This window comes from Dendropsophus ebraccatus, chromosome 1 (assembly GCF_027789765.1).
Source record: "Dendropsophus ebraccatus isolate aDenEbr1 chromosome 1, aDenEbr1.pat, whole genome shotgun sequence".
Lineage (NCBI taxonomy): Eukaryota > Metazoa > Chordata > Amphibia > Anura > Hylidae > Dendropsophus > Dendropsophus ebraccatus.
In genome coordinates, this window is record NC_091454.1 from 223,269,055 (window position 1) to 223,289,031 (window position 19,977).

Consider the following 19,977-nt stretch of genomic DNA (forward strand, 5'->3'; position numbering starts at 1 on the left):
GTCTTATCATTTTGGCGTCCGAACCGGGACTCAGCCTCTTGCAACCAGAACGCAGACTGACGGGATGCGGTGATTTATCCGTCATCGGACGCGCAGATATAACTGGCCAGGTAAGAAAGACTTTCCTTTCTTACGTACTATCTGCGCCTCAGGGGAACGGATCTAATCAGATTCCCGTCACACCTGCGTTCTCTATATATGTTTGTAAAGCTGAGTCTATTTGTTAGACAAAGAACTCTGTAACCCAGGATAGGACAAGGTTAAAGTGCTGCATTGCCGTCGCAAACTGTGGTGTGATTGAGATAAGCTGTTGCTGTATTCATGCTGAATTAAGGAAAGGGATTGCCGAACTTATTCACTTCTACGTCCTTACGGGGAGGCTGTGATTAATGCTTAACCCTTGTAATACAGCATAACATCGAGAGCAGCTGCAAGGTCACGGACAGTAGGCGCATAGACTCTCTGTATGAATGGGTTCCGGAAGTGAAAACAATCTGTTCGGTGACCAGTGGAAATAGTACTTGTATTAATTCCACTCCTTGCTTGTACCCTGTCGATTCGGTACAAGATGTAGGCGCCATGGATCAATAGACCCGTGGATTATTCTCGCCGCTTAGGAGGATGGCAAAGAGGGAAGGCATCCCGCCGCAAGCAGGAGCCTACTATAAGACCTAGATAGGTCTGGACAATCCCCAATAAGCTACCTAGGGCTGGGTGCGAGAATGGGACAGATGTTCACTAAAAAACAGGAACTCATCATCTTTATGGGAGGGCTATGGGAAATTGAATAGCTAAGAGATAGTTAGCGACGGGCATGAGAAGATGCAGTGCAAGATCTAGAACAGATCTTTAGGAGGTTTGATATGAAGGCAGATACATGCCTTAGCCCCACCAACCTCTGGCTCTCTGACCAACACCTGGGAAACCACTCGCACTCCTGTGCACACTTATTTTTGCCTTGTGGGTAGGTAACCAGACCTACATGTAACATGCAGGGCAAATGGGTCCTTGGAATTTCCAGGAACCTTAGGGGTCAATGTAAGTACTATCCCTAAGGGGGAATCAAGGATTAGAGTTCTAAGAGGGGAGGGTGTGGAGTAGATAGATGAGAGCCAGAAGGTCAGACAGAAGGAAAACATTCAGGATAATGGGTGGGAAGCACAGGTCCAGCTGGGTGGACATGTCATGTGCCGGTGACCAGCAATATCTAGATAAGACAGAATATTGTAGTGTGTGTGGCAGACCCAAGCCACATCATTATGTTACACCATTGCACCCAGTTTATATCTGTATACAAACCCCAGATCCTGCGAAAAGCCAACCTACCTCCAATGGTGGCGTATAGACCCTTTGTTCTGCAGGAATCTTCCCCTTGGTTGGCTGTTGAAGTAGTTACTTTGATTTAAAGTGCCCCTTACCTGATTGTAAGACCAATGCCTTTGTGGAGGTGGGCAGCCTAACCTCAAATAGTGTACAGTGCCATGTAAGTGTCTAAGTACAAAGCCACGTACTCAGACAAGGAGAACAGTCCAGCTCATTGCTAGATACAGTACTGAGAGAGCTGAAAAGAGGTTAATTAATGCTGCGTAGTGAAGCAGCATACAAAGTACATAATGTGTGTTATTTGTTATGTTTTGTACAAGGCCATCAACCAGCTCTGAGGGCTGCAGATCACATGCAAGCAGCATTAGAAAAAAAAAAAAGAAAAGAATCAGAGCTGTTAGTGTAATGTAATGTACGCTCCTACATTATACTGTATTTCAGCCAGTCTTACTAAGCTGGTGTTCCCCTTTAGAAGTATGTTACGTGTTACAAAATGTTGATCATTTTCTGTTGTCCCGACCGTGGAACATTTGCTTATTTGTGTACGCCACTTTTCTGTAATCAGCCCTCAAAGATGGCGACGGAAAGCCAACCACTCCCACATATCATCCACGTCTGTATTATAATTGTGACGTCTCAAAACCATGCCCTAAGCCAACACCCTTATATCCGGTTATCTAGTCCGGTGGCCATTTTAACTCCTGGCATTTCTGTCCTCCGCCCATACTGCTTAGTGTCACTGAGGGGGCGGGCACAGGACTCTCCGATAGAGTCTGACAACTGTTTTGCACATTTATTAAGAAATATTATTACCTGAGGGTGAGGAAAGTTAGACAAAGGTTTGTTGAAAGGAAAAGTATAGAGACTGTTTGAAGGAGCCGGGTCTATTAGACCTATTAGTGTATAAGATTGTTATACGGAAGTGTCAGTAGGAGGAGTCAGAGAGAAAAAGTACGTTTTATTAGGAATGTCAAGAAGAAAAGTGATAATTGGTAAAGATCAAACGCAGAATTTTGTGCACTTATTAAGAACCCAATGGTATAAGGAGCCTGTAGTAACTTATTACTGTAACTTACACATTTTTATTTAAAAAGTATTTTGTAGGTATATATATGTATCCCAATATATATTGTAAGCAGATTTTCTTTAAGTGTGTGTCCCCAACGTATGATATTTCAAAGAAGAAGTAGTTTACTACAGTAAAATATATATATTTCTAAGGAGTAGTAACTTACTACTGTAATATATATTTCTATGTAACTTTATTTAACAAGTCTTTATATATATATGTGTATATATGTGTACACATCTATCCTAATAAGTTCTATGCAAATTGTTTTTTTTTTTTTCCTACTAAGTTATAAGTATGTGTGCCACTGTCCAAGGTTACAGTCTGGTGTATAAGAGCACAGCGCTGATATCTTCTGTAACTTCAAGGATGTTAGAAAAAAAAAAAAAAAAAAAAAAATCCAAGAAGTTTTAACTCTTGTATCTATGATTTTACTGCTCACTGCTCAAGGTTAGAAGTGAAGCACAGAGCGTTCTGTTTACTGATAAGAGCAGCGTATTGAAGGAATATTCATTTCAGCGGATTCATTTAATTTTTTTTATGTTTTTATTTTTAGGGTTAACAGTTTTGTGATGATTATGGCAGACTAGCTCATGAATATATATGTACTTTTATCCCTAGTAAAAACCAAACCCATGTCCATGGCTCCAGTCTGCACTCCTTATGCCCCCCCAATATATATATATTTTGTGTTAAGTGCATTGAATCCAGCATCTCTGTTGCCTCTTGATGTAGATTCAAATGGGGGAGGGGATAGAGGTGAATGGAAATGGGAGTAGCCCATTTTTAAAAAAAAAAAACAAAAAAAAACAACATTTTAAACCCCGTACAAACTTTATATTTTTGAATAAGGATGTTTTTATTACTTATTGTGTTTGATATTTTAAATTGTGAAAGATGAAAATGTAATTGAAAGCTCAAATATTAATGAAAGTTTAAAAGTTTTTTATTGTAGATTATCCCAGACTTTACAAAGATGGATGACACAAGACGCAAGGATATATGGTGACCGCCATGCAGTGTGACGTTCCACTGCAGAAACCACTCCTGCCATAAGCTGGAGGTGAGGACAATCACTGAGACATGTAAGATGGTTGAAGGTAACTGTGCAGATGTCTATATGAAGCCCACTATTATGGGTTAATTGGCAAATTAGAGATTAGTTTGGTCCCTGGGCTTACCAAAAACACTTGTAGAAAAAAAAACTGTTCAAAGAAGAAGAAAAGCTGCCATAGAGCGGCTGACGCAACGTTCACGCAGACAAACCCTGAAGCTTAAAGGGTGATGGATGATGGATGAAGCTGGTGATGCTGTGGTTTCTGTGCTCTTCCCAAGGTAACAGCGTACAAGGGAATGGGGAGATGTTTCCAGTCCCTTCCTGAGGTAACCGTACATAGTGTACAGGTGGAGGGGGAGATGTGGATCTGTTTGTTTTTAAGTCTTTTCCAGAGACAATCAGCAACAAGCTGTGAGACCAGCGGATGGAGAGGAGGTACAGGGTAAAGATGGCATCCAATAACTATTTGCCGACAGCCTTGTATCCCACTGTAAGTTATCTGACAAAACCAGCAGAAGGAAGCCATGTGTAATGTGCTGTAGTATCCTCACATTGGGCGGCCCAGGGGACAACAAATATAGCAGAGAGGGTTGTGTACGGCTGTATTGTCTACACCTGCCATAACCTACTGTAAGTAACACCGTAAAGTGCCTGTCTGCATAGTCTGTCATCTTCCTGCCTGTTTCAGGGAATGTAAGTGGACGTCATCCACCTGCCACAGGTGGCCTATATAGGTATGTCCTTGTCTGTATTGGTGTCTTCTTTACAGGTCAAGCCAAAACTATGGGAGACGACAAAGCCAATGTCTGAGGTGATACTAGTGGCCTTAAAAGAAGCGATATAACTGAGGCCAAGAGTCCAAGTGTCTGTAAAGAGGCCTGTCAGTCAAAAGATGGGTTTAAGGATAAAGGATCCATACCAATGCTACTATTACAAAAAGGATCATAGGATATATATTATTCTCATAAAAAGGCTTTGAAACCTTAGGTGATGTATCGTTTACACTTTGCTTTTATTTCTATGGTGGTTATCTTATGTGTAATATGTGATGATCTCAGTCAGACAAGAGACAATTCAGTAGGATCCAAATATTATATCGGTAATAAACGCCCAGTTACTTCATATTATTGGTGTATGTATTATACTATATGATTATGTACAGGAAGAGATGTGACCATGCGACCAGTCATTAGTCCTGTGTGATCTAATCATAAAGACGTTTTCTAGGTACAAAATGAAGTAAAAAGACTAAAAAGAAGTGGAAATTTTGAGAATCCCTTACTGAAGATTGTGAATTCACTAATTGGTTATTATAAGTGAATCTAGAGGTTACATAGTAGGTCACATTGTGGAGATTTTATTGCATTTACCTGTTATGCTGTTTTTGGTTTATGTATCAATGAACTTTTATTTTTGCTTTTGCCATGAGATAAGATTTGCTCACATCTAAACTTTTTATTTTCAGAAACTTTTTAAAGTTAGTTTTTGTGACTTTCCAATCCCCACATGATACCAAAGTGGTAGAGTCCTTGTGATAGAGTCACGTCTGTTATGTACAGTGAAGAACTTATTGTCTGATCACTCAGTGTCACAGGGAGACGTAGGAGTGACAGGAGACTAGGTTAGGTTCGGGACGGAGGATTGTCTTACCTTTAAAGCAGTCCTACGGTAAAGGGACCTAGAGAAGGGGGCTACATCTGTAGTCAAGATTAGGGACAAATCTTAGGGACAGGAGTGATGAGACAATAAGGTTTGGTTATTTTGATAAAATCCGGAGAGGTATTTGTCATATATATATGATTGTTTGAGTATTGATAATAAGCTTTTATTTGTCTTGTTGTAACTAAGCTGTATATTGATGTATACTGTACAGACTCACCCATTGTTTAGTATTTTCTTTCGGTTATTGCAGATCTTACTACCACATCTGCTGTAAGTTTGTTCCGCCATCTATAACTTTCAATAAAACGTATAGTACTATTTTTGTCTATCCTATGGTGATGCCCCTAAACTAATGGGAGTCCTTCAGGGTCTCTTCCAAGTGGTCTTATGCACAATACTGATCTGTTTTTCAGTAAAAGTGTTCATGTGTATTTTCTCTCGTATAAAACTTCGACAAACAGGAAGAAGCTTCACCCTCATATAAGAGACTAACGTTACTATGCTTTCTTTCTCTTATCGGTTCTCTTGAATCTGTGCCGCCTGGACATTTCTGGAGGTTGGATGCTGTTCTAGTACTTGGAGGATGTTTTCACCTGTGGTCCCTTGATCAACCTGCGACTGAGGGTAGAGTCCTTAAAACCTCCGGCTACGACCCAACCACCAGTGATGAACCATATCCATGCTCCACGGATGTCAAATGGGGGAATGATAAGGCCAGCGATACGATTTTACCTACCTGCACCGTACCTATATGACTACACCTATATATATTGCCCTCTTAAGAGACTGGAGATGATCAGAGCGTGATGAGAGCGTGATCAGAGGGTGACAGAGAGATGTTCTGGCCTAAAGAAGAGGAATGCTGGAAGCACGTTACTGAGAACAACTCCTGGAAAGTTATCATTTGTAGACACAATCCCCAAGGACCCAGAGACACTTATCTATAAACAATTTATGGAAAACAAATACATTGTGCTCTTGCATTCATGAAAAAGTATCTTTGCACAGAATGTATTGTTCTACCCTTTTTGACCTTTTTGAATAATAATAATGAATACTAATATAGATGCCATTGCGCATGACTGAATATCTAAATCACTAGCACCGCCTCATCTATGTCTTATTAGCATTTGTTACCACCCTATATTTTATCTGTCTATAAAATGTGATGACCATAATAAAACTTGGGCCATTTTCTCCAGGCTTATAATCATGATACATTGTCTTATCTGTGTCCATGACGTATAAGTAACGAGCTGGTAATACTGCAGGATTCCAACTCTAGATATAATTAAAAAACCATCCTTTACCTGGGTTTTTGGCTTCTCTCCATAGAGAGAGGTCAACATATAAATTTAACCTTAACAAGGCAACCACAGGTACTAGGCCTCACTGGTATCCAGGCAACCACATGTACAAGGCCTCACCAGTATCCAGGCAACCACATGTACAAGGCTTCACCAGTATCCAGGCAACCACAGGTACAAGGACTCATTGGTATCCAGGCAACCACAGGTACAAGGACTCATTGGTATCCAGGCAACCACATGTACAAGGCCTTACTGGTATCCAGGCAACCACATGTACAAGGCCTTACTGGTATCCAAGCAACCACATGTACAAGGCCTCACCGGTATCCAGGCAACCATAGGTACTAGGCCTCACTAGTATCCAGGCAACCACAGGTACTAGGCCTTGCTGGTATCCAGACAACCACATGTACAAGGACTCACTGGTATTCAGGCAACCACAGGTACTAGGCCTCACTTGTATTCAGGCAACCAAGTGTACACAGACTCACTGGAATTCAAGCAACCACAAGTACTAGGCCTCACGGGTATCCAGGCGACCACAGGTACTAGGCCACACTGGTATCCAGGCAACCACAAGTACTAGGCCTCACGGGTATCCAGGCAACCACAGGTACTAGGCCACACTGGTATCCAGGCAACCACAAGTACTAGGCCTCACGGGTATCCAGGCAACCACAGGTACTAGGCCACACTGGTTACCAGGCAACCACAGGTATTAGGCCTTGCTGGTATCCAGGCAACCACAAGTACTAGTCCTCACTGGTACCCAGACAACCACATGTACAAGGACTCACTGGTATCCAGGCAACCACAGGTACTAGGCCTCACTGGTATTCAGGCAACCACAGGTACTAGGTCTCACTGCCATCCAGACAAACACAGGTACTAGGGGTCACTGGTATCTAGGTCACCACAGGTACTAGGCCTCATTGGTATCCAGCCAACGACAGGTACTAAGCCTCATTGCTATTGAGGCAACGACAGGTACTAGGCCTCACTAGTATCCAGGCAACCACAGGTACTAATGTGGTGTCTGACCGGTCACCTGTTTGTTCCTTGTGACGCCACTTCTATGGTAGTTGGTCAGTGGTGTAGTACAGCTCAGCCAGTGATAGTTCTGTTGAGACGCCAGTGCGAACCCAGCAGACGGGTGTGATGGTATGTCTGCTTTGTGCAGTGGCTGATTATACTGATCCCCAATGGTCGATGACCTGCCGGGTTGTGATGGGTCCCTTGGGCTCTTATCGTGGTATCCTGGAGTGGAGAGATGACCCACCTGTACTGTCGGTACCGCCACCCACAGAAAGGGAAAAGTGATCCAAGGATGGTGTAGCCTGTGTGTAGGTGCTGGTGCAATGATCACCGAGTCCCAGTAGAATAAATAAACTGATCTTTACTGAAAATCTCTTGCAATACAGCATAGTAGGGTAACAAGTGACTCCTGAGATACAGACTTGAGTTCACTGAATCTGTGCTGAGAGATGCTGAAGTGCTGAGGTAGAATAGCAGTACTGGTTCAGTTGAGCATTGAGTAGAAGAGTGGAGAGGAGTTTGTCAGGAGAGCCCCAACCCAGTGTAATAATGTGATCTGCTGGAACTTCTAAGATGAAATACTTGTAGAATACTTGAGACGTGAATACTTGTGCCAGTGTGTCGACCTGAATGTCGCGAAAACCACCTTCTGCCCTGCAGTGTCGAGTTACCCGTCCTATGAGGGTGACACAAGCCCCAGTCTTAGTTACCTGAGTGTAGCTAAGTGTCCAAAGTTATCCTGTGTCACCTGGGCTCCAAGATAGAGTACGTAGACCTTGGTTACGGTTGCTTTGCTCTATCCGGGTCAGTTCCTCTGCCTTAGGATACCACCCTGCACCTTTAAGAGAGGTTCTCGGCATGGGCTGGGGTGATATCTGACTTGTTCTCCCTTAGTAGCTTAACACTGCATAGTGTCTGTGGGTATAGCTTGACAAAAGAAAGTCTCCAAAGTCTCTGTCCACTATCACAGCTAGACTTCACAACCCTTTGGGGAACAGTCCAGTGTTGTGGATGTCTAGAGTGCAGGGATAGGTAGAAAAAGAAGAGCATCTCTCATTGGCTGGCACAGACCATGTGGTGCAAAAACATTAACCCTATAGTGACTGCAGCTGTGCAACATATAATAAAGCTTAAACAACAATGGTACCTTGTGGTAAAACTAGAGAATGCACCTTCATGACCACTGAAGGAATAACTTTCTGACCGCTGCCTTAATAACTGTGGGACACCACACTAGGCCTCACAGCAGCCAGGCAACCACAGGTACAAGGCCTCAATGATATCTAAGATGCATCACAATTGTGATCATGTTAGTGTGGTGTCAGGTGTGAACAGGACACAATATCTGATGCAGCTTTTACAGAGCTCTCCTAATGTTCTTATGCTGCTTTATATATTCTCTTCTATTCAGTGATTATAAATGTGTTTGCACAACGACTGCCGGCGGCAGAACTGGCTCCACATGAAAAAGCAGAAGACTATGCCATGGCGGGAACTTTAGTCTTTCTTGCCATGAGTAAATATAGTCTTAGTGTGAGCAGTATGCTGGCACAATGGGGCTGCGACAGGACAGTGGGGTACCTAGAAATACATCCGACACTAGGTAAGGCTTGATGTTTGTAGCCTAATGCTATGGCCACACAGCGTGATGTCACGTGACGATAACGTGACACCTCAGTACTATGAGTGGAGAGCGACAGATTTTTAAAGCCAAAGCCAGAAATGGATTTGAAATCTCAGTCTTTCCCTTATGACCTGTTCCCTGCTTATAGTCTGGTCCTGGCTTTGGCTTCAAAGATCTGTGGGTGCGTTTACACAGAGAGATTTATCTGACAGATTTTGGAAGCCAAAGCCAGGAATGGATTTGAAAAGAGGTTAGATCCCAGTCTTTCCTTTATGGCCTTATCAACCTGATCCCTGTTTATAGTCAGTTCCTGGCTTTGGCTTCAAAGATCTGTCAGATAAATCTGTCTGTGTAAACGCACCATAAGTTGTTTGTCTTTCAACGTGAACAATCAGCCAACATGAACGATGTCGGCTGATCATTGCCTCCTACACCAAGGGATGATTATCGGCCGAATACGGCCGATAATCGTTCCGTGGAATAGGGCCTTTACAGTGTGACACAATCTATGTGTTGTGCAAGCAAAGTGCCAATGTAGCTCCAGCATAAAGGGAAGGGCAGTTTCTAGGTAATTTTGACTACAGGGCGAATCTTGATAAAAGCCCCCCCCCCCCACACACACACTATCAACACACACCTAACCCCCCCCACACACACACTATCCCCCCTAACCCCCCCTCCTCCACACACTATCCCCCCTAACCCCCTTCTCCACACACTATCCCCCCTAACCCCCTTCTCCACACACTATCCCCCCTAACCCCCCCTCCTCCACACACTATCCCCCCTAACCCCCTTCTCCACACACTATCCCCCCTAACCCCCCCTCCTCCACACACTATCCCCCCTAACCCCCCCTCCTCCACACACTATCCCCCCTAACCCCCCTCCTCCTCCACACACTATCCCCCTGACCCCCCTTCTCCACACTCTATCCCCCCTGACCCCCCCTCCTCCAAACACCATCCCCCCTGACCCCCCTTCTCCACACACTATCCCCCCTAACCCCTCCTCCTCCACACTCTATCCCCCCTGACCCCTCCTTCTCCACACACTATCCCCCCTGACCCCCCCTCCTCCACACACTATCCCCCTGACCCCCCTCCTCCACACACTATCCCCCTGACCCCCCTCCTCCACACACTATCCCCCCTAACCCCCTTCTCCACACACTATCCCCCCTAACCCCCCCTCCTCCACACACTATCCCCCTGACCCCCCCTCCTCCACACACACTATCCCCCTAACCCCCTTCTCCACACACTATCCCCCCTGACCCCCCCTTCTCCAAACACCATCCCCCCTGACCCCCCCTTCTCCAAACACCATCCCCCCCTGACCCCTCCTTCTCCACACACTATCCCCCTGACCCCCCTTCTCCACACACTATCCCCCTGACCCCCCCTTCTCCACACACTATCCCCCTGACCCCCCTTCTCCACACACTATTTCCCTGACCCCCCCCTCCTCCACACACTATCCCCCTGACCCCCCCCCTCCTCCACACACTATCCCCCTGACCCCCCCCTCCTCCACACACTATCCCCCTGACCCCGCCCCTCCTCCTCCACACACTATCCCCCTGACCCCCCCTCCTCCACACACTATCCCCCTGACCCCCCTTCTCCACACACTATCCCCCCTGACCCCCCTTCTCCACACACAATCCCCCTGACCCCCCCCCCTTCCTCCTCACACATACACACTACCCCACTTCATATTACATAGATGGCTGTCTTCTCACCTCTCAGCTGCAGCAGTAGTAGTGGCCCGGTCTGTCAGATCCCGTCCGCAGCTGCCGCGACTGTGCTCATGTGACTTGCCCCGGCCGTCCCTGCGCCTCACCTACTGCCCGCACTCCTCCAATCAGCGCAGAGCGGGAGAGTGGGGCCGCTGCGGCCGGCCGTGGCGAACACGTTGATTGGCTGCGTGCACCACGGCCGGCCGCAGCGGCCCCACGCTCCCGCTCTGCGCTGATTGGAGGAGTGCAGGCAGTAGGTGAGGCGCAAGGACGGCCGGGACAAGTCACATGAGTGCGGTCGCGGCAGCTGCGGACGGGATTGTCGCTCACTGAGCGTCCCGTGCCGCTCATCTGACAGATCGGGGGGGCGAGATGCCGGGCGGCCGGGTGCCGTCTGGGTGTGGGGGCGTGTGGTGCGCTATCCAACCCAGGCTGTGTGAGGTCCCGGGTGAGCCACCAGCGCCCCCTAACTCTCGGCGCCCCGTGCCGTCGCCCGGCCCAAGAAACGACCCTGATAAAGGGTCTCATGTGAATAGACCCAAAGAAATGGAGGCTGCTCCTAGTATGACTTCTCCTCATTGCTGTCTCCTCATCACATGTGATGGTGGTGGTGGGGAGGCCCAGCTGAGTGTAATAAGGCATCAGGTGGAGGATGGCCGTGTGATGGGTATAAAGCTCAGCCTCCTCCACCTTCTCCTTGTATGACTTGTCCTGCAGTCAGGATGGAGCTGTTGGTCAGGTGGAGTTGGCTCTTAGTGGTTCTGCTTTATGGACCAGGCTTTAGCAGCTCGTCTATTAGACTCCGGCGCCAGTATGACACTTGGTGGAGGAGTAACCAGGCTGGATGGGGATCTTCTAGAGGACTTGGACAATCTTCCTCTAGACTGGGCTCTCCTAGAGCAAACCCTTGGTCTCCGTCTCACTCAGTCTCTGGTGTTGGGTCTCCGAGAAGTCTTCAGCCTGTATATGGATGGGGCTCCAGGAGTCATGGAGCAGACTATCAGTCCCGACAGCTTGCACTACAACCCTCATCCTCCCCTATCAGTGTGCAGTGTGGTGAGGACATGATAGTGGTGATGGTGAAGAGAGACTTCTATGGTAATGGTAAGCTGGTGAGGCCCTCAGACCTGTCCCTGGGTTCCTGCCCCCCTGGAGCTCAGACTACAGACAGTGTCGTGGTCTTTGAGAATGGTCTTCATGACTGCGGGAACACTATAGAGGTGAGTGATGGCTGGAGGACATAAGAACACTTCTGGTAATACAGTAGCTCTCTAGCATGGTATATATGGTATGACACTAGTCACGCCGATAGCTCTACAGATGTAACTTCCATGTGTCTATGTTCTGCAGGCTTCTTGTCGGACAGTGTCTAGTCTTCATTGGTTTAGCCATGCGATCCTCTATGCGTCATCCTTGTATAAGGTCATTTGTAGGAGCTTTATACAGAATTCAGCAGAAGTTATTTAATGTGTAAATCTTGTGTTCTCTTCCAGATGATTCCAGACTGGTTGGTTTATGACTCCATCCTAAACTTCACCCCCACTGTCCCCAGCAATGTGCCCATCATCAGGTCTAACTCTGCTGTGGTTCCCATCCAGTGCTTCTACCCCAGGTGAGTTTGTACAGTATGAATGGCCTGTAGAGCGTTTCTGAGGAGCCTAAAGTGACTGTAGTAGCAGTAGTGGATTATAATAGGGGTGTTTCGGGCGGCAGCCCGGGGCCCTGAGCTCCTGGGGGGCCCATGACCACCCAAACAGACTTATACTGTCTCCTGGCTACACTTCCGCCATGATTTGCAAAAAGTCAGTTTCTTTTTATGGCAATTTTGCACAAATCATGACATTATCTGTCCTGTACTATGAACCCCAGGCTAGTGCTGCCATAGTTATAGTGGGGTGGGGGCCTATGGTAACGTTAATCCGCCCCTGACCACCAGGCCCAGGCTGAATGACTGGAGGTGGCTGACCCACCCTTAGTGGGAGGAAACCCCAGCCCCTCCATGATAGGGTTCCATTGATTCTAATGGAGTCACATCAGAGGGGCTGGGGTTTCCTCCCTCTAGGGGTGGGTCGGCCGCCTCCAGTGCTTCAGCCTGGGCCTGGTCGTACATTCAGTTTAAACTAGTGACATGTTTACTAGATAGTTTGACACTTGGCTGCATTCAACTGTCTTCCAAAAAGCCTATAGAAGTTAGTACTACTATAGTGAAGTTTTTTTTTTTGTTTTTTTTTTTTAGTAGTATCTTATAAAATGACTAGAGATGAGTGAACTTGCTTTGTTTTGCAATCTGCTTATCAGCCTGTTGCTTTTGAAGTCCGTGCTGCTCCACCGCAGGTGCCTGGAAAAGCTGGTTCGTACCTGGGAGAAGTTTCCCAGGACTGGCTACAGCTTGGGGTCCTATTCCACGGGCCGAGCAGGGCCTGATCAATGACATAAACGAGTGCCGATCTGCTAGATTGGCGCTCGATTACTGGGCCTATTCCACGGCCTGACAATCGTTAGTGAGGCTGCAGGGACATTGTTACCTATGTCCTTGCAGTCCTTGTTCCATAATTACCTGTCCAGGCGCAGGTCTTCTCCTGGTCCGCGCATCAGCTTCGGAGCGGCCTGACAGAGCGCTCAGCCAATCACTGGCCGCGGCAGTCCTGGCCAGTGATTGGCTGAGCGCTCTCTCAGCTCAGACGGGCCGCTCCGAAGCTGATGCTGCAGCGCGGGACTGGGAGAAGACCTGCAGCCTGGACAGGTAATGTATGATCATGAAATCGTCGGGTTCCCGCTATTCCACGTAGTGATGTCCGGGTGGCGACTGATTTTAGGTTTGAATACAGCTGAACTATCAGCCGATGACACAATCAGCTGATCGTTCTCTATTCCACAGAGCGATAATCGGCAGATTTATCGCTCCGCTGAATAGGCCCCTTACTCCACCTCAGGTGCCTGGGTCACAGATCATAGGCAGGCCGCTGAGCAAACAAAGCACTTCTGTAATGTAGAGTCGCTCATCTCTAGTCCATAACCCTTTGCAGTTCATGGTCATGCAGTGGAAATTTGTTACATACATATTTTTTTCTTCTTCTTTTAATAGACATGGTAATGTGAGCAGTAAGGCCATCAAGCCAACATGGATGCCATTCAGCTCTACCGTGACCTCAGAAGAGCGGCTGGCCTTCTCCTTGCGTCTCATGACTGGTAAGAAGCTTTCTAGTATTACGGTGATGGTTTGGAGTCTCTTGGCCTATACTAATCCTTCAGTATCTTCTCTCCAGCGGATTGGAGCGCTCCCAGTCCATCGCTGGTCTTCCAGCTTGGTGACATGTTCTACATAGAAGCCTCTCTGGACACTCAGAACCATGCCCCGATGATCCTGTTTGTGGACAGTTGTGTGGCCACCATTACCCCAGATGTCACCTCCACTCCTCGCTATGAGATCATCTCTAACAATGGGTGAGTTACTCCCATCAATACTGTCCCAAGTCTTCATGGAACCCATTGTTTACAGCTCCTCTCTCCTACAGGTGCTTGATGGATGGGATGCAAGAAGATTCATCTTCAGTATTTGTTTCTCCAAGACCTCAAGCAGACACTCTACGCTTCATAGTGGATGCCTTTAGGTTCACAGACAGTGCCGTCTCTCTGGTAAGGACTAGTGATCTTGTAGTGACTTTAGTGTTCACTATAGTGGGAATATCCAATATACAAATCGGGACTAACATAAAACCTGTCTCAAGGCTTTTAATAGTGCCTATACTTTGGCATATCACCACTGTGTAATAGCACTAACTAGGATGACTTGGCAGATTGTTTGGTGTAATGGTCCATTTACACTGAGCGATAATTTGCCTTATCAACTTTTATTTTTTTTTTTTTTTTTCCAGCAATGATTTGATTTTTATAACAGTATTTAGATAAAGGGTAATAGTTTGAAGACATCATTTAAGATCGCTTAAGACCATCTCCCACATAGGATCAATCTGAGACTTTTTAGATGAAGCAATTGAACACGTTGAAAGACCACAATCAACGACTTGTCGCTTGATTGATCGCTGTGTTTACACAGATTATCGCTCAAATGTTGTCGTTAAAATATGAGCGATAATCGCTCCCTGTAAATGGACCATAATAAAGAACTATCAACTGATGACACAATCATTGGCTGACTGTTCCAGCCTAAAATGATCATCCACCAGGCACACATCGCTACATGTACATGCCTCTCCATGCTCCTTGGTGTCCTCCTTGCGTCTACCCTCTGCCTGCAGCCACCACGAGAACTTCTGAGCTGGTCCCTGAAGTGACAATCTGCCAGTTATTGGCTGAGCAATCTTGGGCAGTGATTGAAGTGACAGGCCTCTCAGCCGGAGACCAACTCAGAAGTGCCAGCGGCTGAAGGACACCACCTCTAAGGTATATATTTTACAATAGGGCTGCACAGACATTGCTTACTATGTCTGTGCAGCCCTTGCTACATGATAGAGCCGTGTAATGGGCTCTGTAAGAAAGCGCCAGTCTAGCAGATTAAATTACTATAGGTTAAGGGCCATATTACACAGCCTGATCACTAAAAGTAAGTAAGTGGGGGGTCTAGAGGGTGACAATGTCTGCTAAATGTTCCAGATCTATATCACCTGTTCCCTGAGAGCTGCTGCCATTGACCAGACCCCTGATCCAGTGAACAAGGCCTGCTCCTACAACAAGGCATCCAGCAGGTAGGAACCTGTATGACTGGCTGAATATTCAGAATATACAACTACATAATGGTGGTGGTCACTCAAGAATTGTCTGAATCTCTTCTAGCTGGTCACCTGTAGAAGGCCCTAGTGGGATCTGCCAGTGCTGTGCCACCGGGAACTGTGCTGCTCCTACAGGCCCCAGATCAGCATGGGGCTCGTACCTTGGGAGGCCGAGAGGACTTGGGAAGAGAGATGTTGGTGAGTTAATATTTGATGCATTATCATGGAGAGGCTGGGTATTATAAAGGTTTTCAAGTGTTGGACTTGACCTTATCAGGTCTTGACGGGTATAAGCATTGTGAGCATGATTGTGCTAAAAGAGTTGCTGTCAATTTTGATCTACAATCTGACTTTGCTTCTTTTGCTTCTTCTGACAGGTTCTCAGGTGGAGGAGCACAGCCTGGCCACACTGGGTCCTCTTCTAGTGACTGCAGCGAAGCCTGACCAGGGGTCCAGAGCAGGAACCGCCCAAGCTTCCAGGATGGGTGCAGGCCAGGAACCTCTCCAGCTGTGGGTGATGGCGGCCATTGGATCTGTCACTACAGTAGTTGTTGTCATTGTTCTTGCTGTGGTTAGAAAATGTCTTCTGAAGCGATCTACTCCAGAATCTGTAGAAATAAACACATTTTTGTAAACTCATGTCGTCCACTTCAATATGGGCAAAGTTTGGCTGATATTGAGATCCAAAAAAGTTGTCTTCATCGATGTTGGCTGAAGACCTGGTCCCTGTATAGGTCTTGGATGACTGTATCACCTATGGGTCTAATGTAGTTGTACAGTATGAGTGATCAAGTTCTTTCACACTAGGCTGAGGTTTACATAGTGTTCTATACATACTCCCCACTCTGGATGTGGTGTATTACAATACTTGGCCTTGCTCCTGTACCATAAAGTAATTTAGGGCAGAGGACACCTACTCAGGTCAGGGGGAATTCTATTTTCATGTTACAGGAATATACCACTCTGTAGTAGGTGGTGGGCTTCCCTAGGTGTCATGTAGCCTCTGGGAACTGGACATGGCTAAGCTTGTGACAAATATTATGAAAATGTGTTCCAAACTATTTTCAGTAAGAAATTCCCATCAGATTGGTTCAGTATTGGAGACAAGGCTTGGTAATGGGTGCAGTCTTCCAGTATGAATGTTTCACTAAGTTTTGTCACCTGTCCAGAAGTAACAGTCAGGTGCCACACTCGGGGATGATGGGTGCTTTTCCACACTATCTTCACTTGGTGTCTTAGGGTGTGTTTACACAGGAAGATTTATCTGACAGATTTTTGAAGCCAAAGCCAGGAATAACCATAAACACAATAGGTCATAAAGAAAGACTGAGTCCTTCTTTCAAATCATTCCTGGCTTTGGCTTTCAAAATCTGTCAGATAAATCTGCCTGTGTAAACGCACCATTACAGGTACAGGTACCACACATACTCGCAACCGATTACACTCCATCTTGTTAGTATGTTCCCTAGTACTAGGAGAATACATCCAGTCACTCCTATATAAGTTTCTGGTGGGGGGGGGGATGGTGGAGATGGCCGGAGCCCTTGGTGGGAACCAGAGCTCTAAAGGCCCTATTCCATGGAACAATCCTCGTCCCGTGGAATAGGAGGAAATGATCAGCTGACATCGTTCATGTTGATCGTTGAAGTAATTTGTCTTTCAACATGTTGAAAGACAAGCAACTTGTATAGCAGCGATCTGTCATCGCTCCGTGGAATAGTAGCAGCGGCAGCAGACTGCCCCTATATCCTATGGGTTGCATGGACGATCTAGCGATCACCCGGGCAGACTCGCCCACTCGCTGCAGCCACAAGGAATGAGGACAAAAGAGCGCTTACGGCCTTAGTTGTTCATGAGACTAGAAAAATCATTATGCGGTGATAAGGGAACTGGCACCTGGGTTCAGCCCTGCCTATACCTGGGACCCTAATAAAATATCAGGACAATCTACAGTGACTGATCCGCAGTGGAACAAAGAGCCCATGCTGACGTGTTCCGCTGATACTTGCTTGGCTTTCTCTGGGAACCTTGAGGTGTTAGCTTCACCCAGTAATTCACGGCTAGGACTCGTAATACCAAACCTGACACTTGTTGGACTTGTTTGGTAAAGGGCGGTCTCATTCAAACGTGAGTATGAGGTTATCCTACACACCATCACTGCAGAGTATTGCACTAATTCGGCAGGGTCCCTAAGACAGTTCTTGAACCTATCCAGTCAAGCAACACTTCTACTTACTGTCAGCTACTACATCAAGCACTATTAGCACCTTTACCAAGTAAAGATATTCACCTGTATTGCACTAAAGTTCTTAAGTTGTTTCTTTGAGTGCTGGACTCTGTGTGCTATTATTTTTTTTAAGTCTGGTGCACCCACACTTACCATTCACAAAACTCCGTGCCGTTGTGTCTTGGGGAGGGTATCACCACTTCTGGCCACTGTGACCCAGTGAACACCAGAAGCCCTCCTGCTAGCTGCCATCCCCAATAGTTTATCTGTGTGTCATATTTATAAAATTATCATTGGTGCCGTTTGTTATATAACTGGTGTAGCTACCATGGAGGCAGACCACACAATTATCATGGGGCCTGTGCAGCAGGGGGCCCAGCGAAACATGGTCTTCCTCCATGGTACTCCCTCAGGACCGGCATACTCAACTGGCCTGGGAGAATGATGTAACACTGTGTGGGGGAGGGGCTGTACAGTCTTTTTGCTATGGGGCCCCCATATGGTAATGTACGGTCGGTTCACTATAGGTAGGCTGCCATATTGTTACCCAACAAGCCCCCCACCAGCAACCAGCATGTTCTGCTTTCATCTCAGGCTGAGACTCTATGGCAACTTTTCAAAAAGCAATTTTAATCAACCCAATATCCCAATTTTGCAGATGTCTGAACCCTCGTTTGGTCATCTTTGGAACAATACAAACTGCACTGTGGTTGGCTGATAGTAGCTATGTATGAAGACAGTGACTATAGAGTCAACGAACATAATTAACATGTCAGTTTTACCACATGGGGAATGGCATGAAGATGATACCCCCAATAATGTAATGTGAACCTCAACTAAAATATCTGATGTGAATAGACTCAAAGGCATGGAAGCAGCTCCTAGTATGACTCCTCCTCATTGCTGTCTCCTCATCAGATGTGGTGGTGGTGGTGGGGAGGCCCAGCTGAGTGTAATAAGGCATCAGGTGGAGGATGGCCGTGTGATGGGTATAAAGCTCAGCCTCCTCCACCCTCTCCTTGTATGACTTGTCCTGCAGTCAGGATGGAGCTGTGGAGCAGGTGGAGTTGGCTCTTAGTGGTTCTGCTCTATGGACCAGGCTTTAGCAGCTCCTCGGTTAGACCCCGGCGCCAGTATGACACTTGGTGGAGGAGTAACCAGGCTGGATGGGGATCTTCTAGAGGACTTGGACAATCTTCCTCTAGACTGGGCTCTCCTAGAGCAAACCCTTGGTCTCAGTCTCACTCAGTCTCTGGTGTTGGGTCTCCGAGAAGTCTTCAGCCTGTATACGGATGGGGCTCCAGGAGTCATGGAGCCGAGTATCAGTCCCGACAGCTTGCACTACAACCCTCATCCTCCCCTATCAGTGTGCAGTGTGGTGAGGACAAGATGGTGGTGATGGTGAAGAGAGACTTCTATGGTAATGGTAAGCTGGTGAGGCCCTCAGACCTGTCCCTGGGTTCCTGTACCCCAGGAACTGAAACTACAGATGCTGTTGTGGTCTTTGAGAACAGTCTTCAGGACTGCGGAAACAGCTTAGAGGTGAGTGATGGCTGAAGGACATGGGAAGATGTCTTCTCAATAGGTTTACACTCAAATGTTGATGTGTCTATAGCTTCTAGTATATGATGAATGGATACACCACTAGCAGGTGAATTGTGCAAGGTCTTATGGCTCCATTAGGCCTTCCTGGTAACGTTAATCAGTGATCTGTCTTATATGTAATAAGTCCCCCTTATCTGTAATGTCAGATATTATAGAGAGAATGATAGTTCATCTACGTAAAACTCTTTAGAGAAACCTGAAGTGCCTGCTAATATTGCCCCCTTGTTTCCAAAGTATTAACCAGGTAACTAATGTCTTCCAGATGACTCCAGACTGGCTGATCTACAACTCCATCCTACGTTACACCCCCACTTCTCCCAGCAATGTGCCAATCACCAGGTTTAACCCTGCTGTGGTTCCCATCAAGTGCTTCTATCCAAGGTGAGTCTATATAGTATGCGGGAGGGGGGCTTGTAGGGAATTGACGGAGCCTTTAAAGTGACTGTACCACCAGGCCCAGGCAGAAGCACAGGAGGTGGGCCGACCCACCCTTAGTGGGAGGAAACCCTAGCCCCTCTATCATAGGGTTCCATTGATTCTAATGGAGTCATGTCTTGGAGGGGCTGGGGTTTCTTCCCACTAAGGGTGGGTTGG

General features: G+C 46.6%; 1 protein-coding gene across 9 annotated transcripts; it reads left to right on the plus strand.

The window, feature by feature from the left end:
- The first annotated feature begins 6,632 nt into the window (after positions 1 to 6,632).
- On the plus strand, positions 6,633 to 19,707 carry LOC138766282 (zona pellucida sperm-binding protein 3-like). Of its 9 annotated transcripts, none has more exons than XM_069943806.1 (9): positions 6,633 to 6,864; positions 12,315 to 12,433; positions 13,907 to 14,010; positions 14,088 to 14,265; positions 14,337 to 14,457; positions 15,436 to 15,527; positions 15,616 to 15,749; positions 15,929 to 16,061; positions 19,646 to 19,707. In XM_069943806.1, the coding sequence occupies exons 1-9, from the start codon at positions 6,829 to 6,831 to the stop codon at positions 19,647 to 19,649; spliced, it is 921 nt and encodes a 306-aa protein (XP_069799907.1). In that variant the 5' UTR covers positions 6,633 to 6,828; the 3' UTR covers positions 19,650 to 19,707. The 9 variants fall into 9 exon arrangements, with proteins under 9 accessions (XP_069799907.1, XP_069800237.1, XP_069800310.1 ...); XM_069944136.1 differs by having other exon boundaries at positions 6,633 to 6,762; XM_069944209.1 differs by lacking the exon at positions 6,633 to 6,864 and adding an exon at positions 6,875 to 6,966.
- The last annotated feature ends 270 nt before the right edge of the window (positions 19,708 to 19,977 follow it).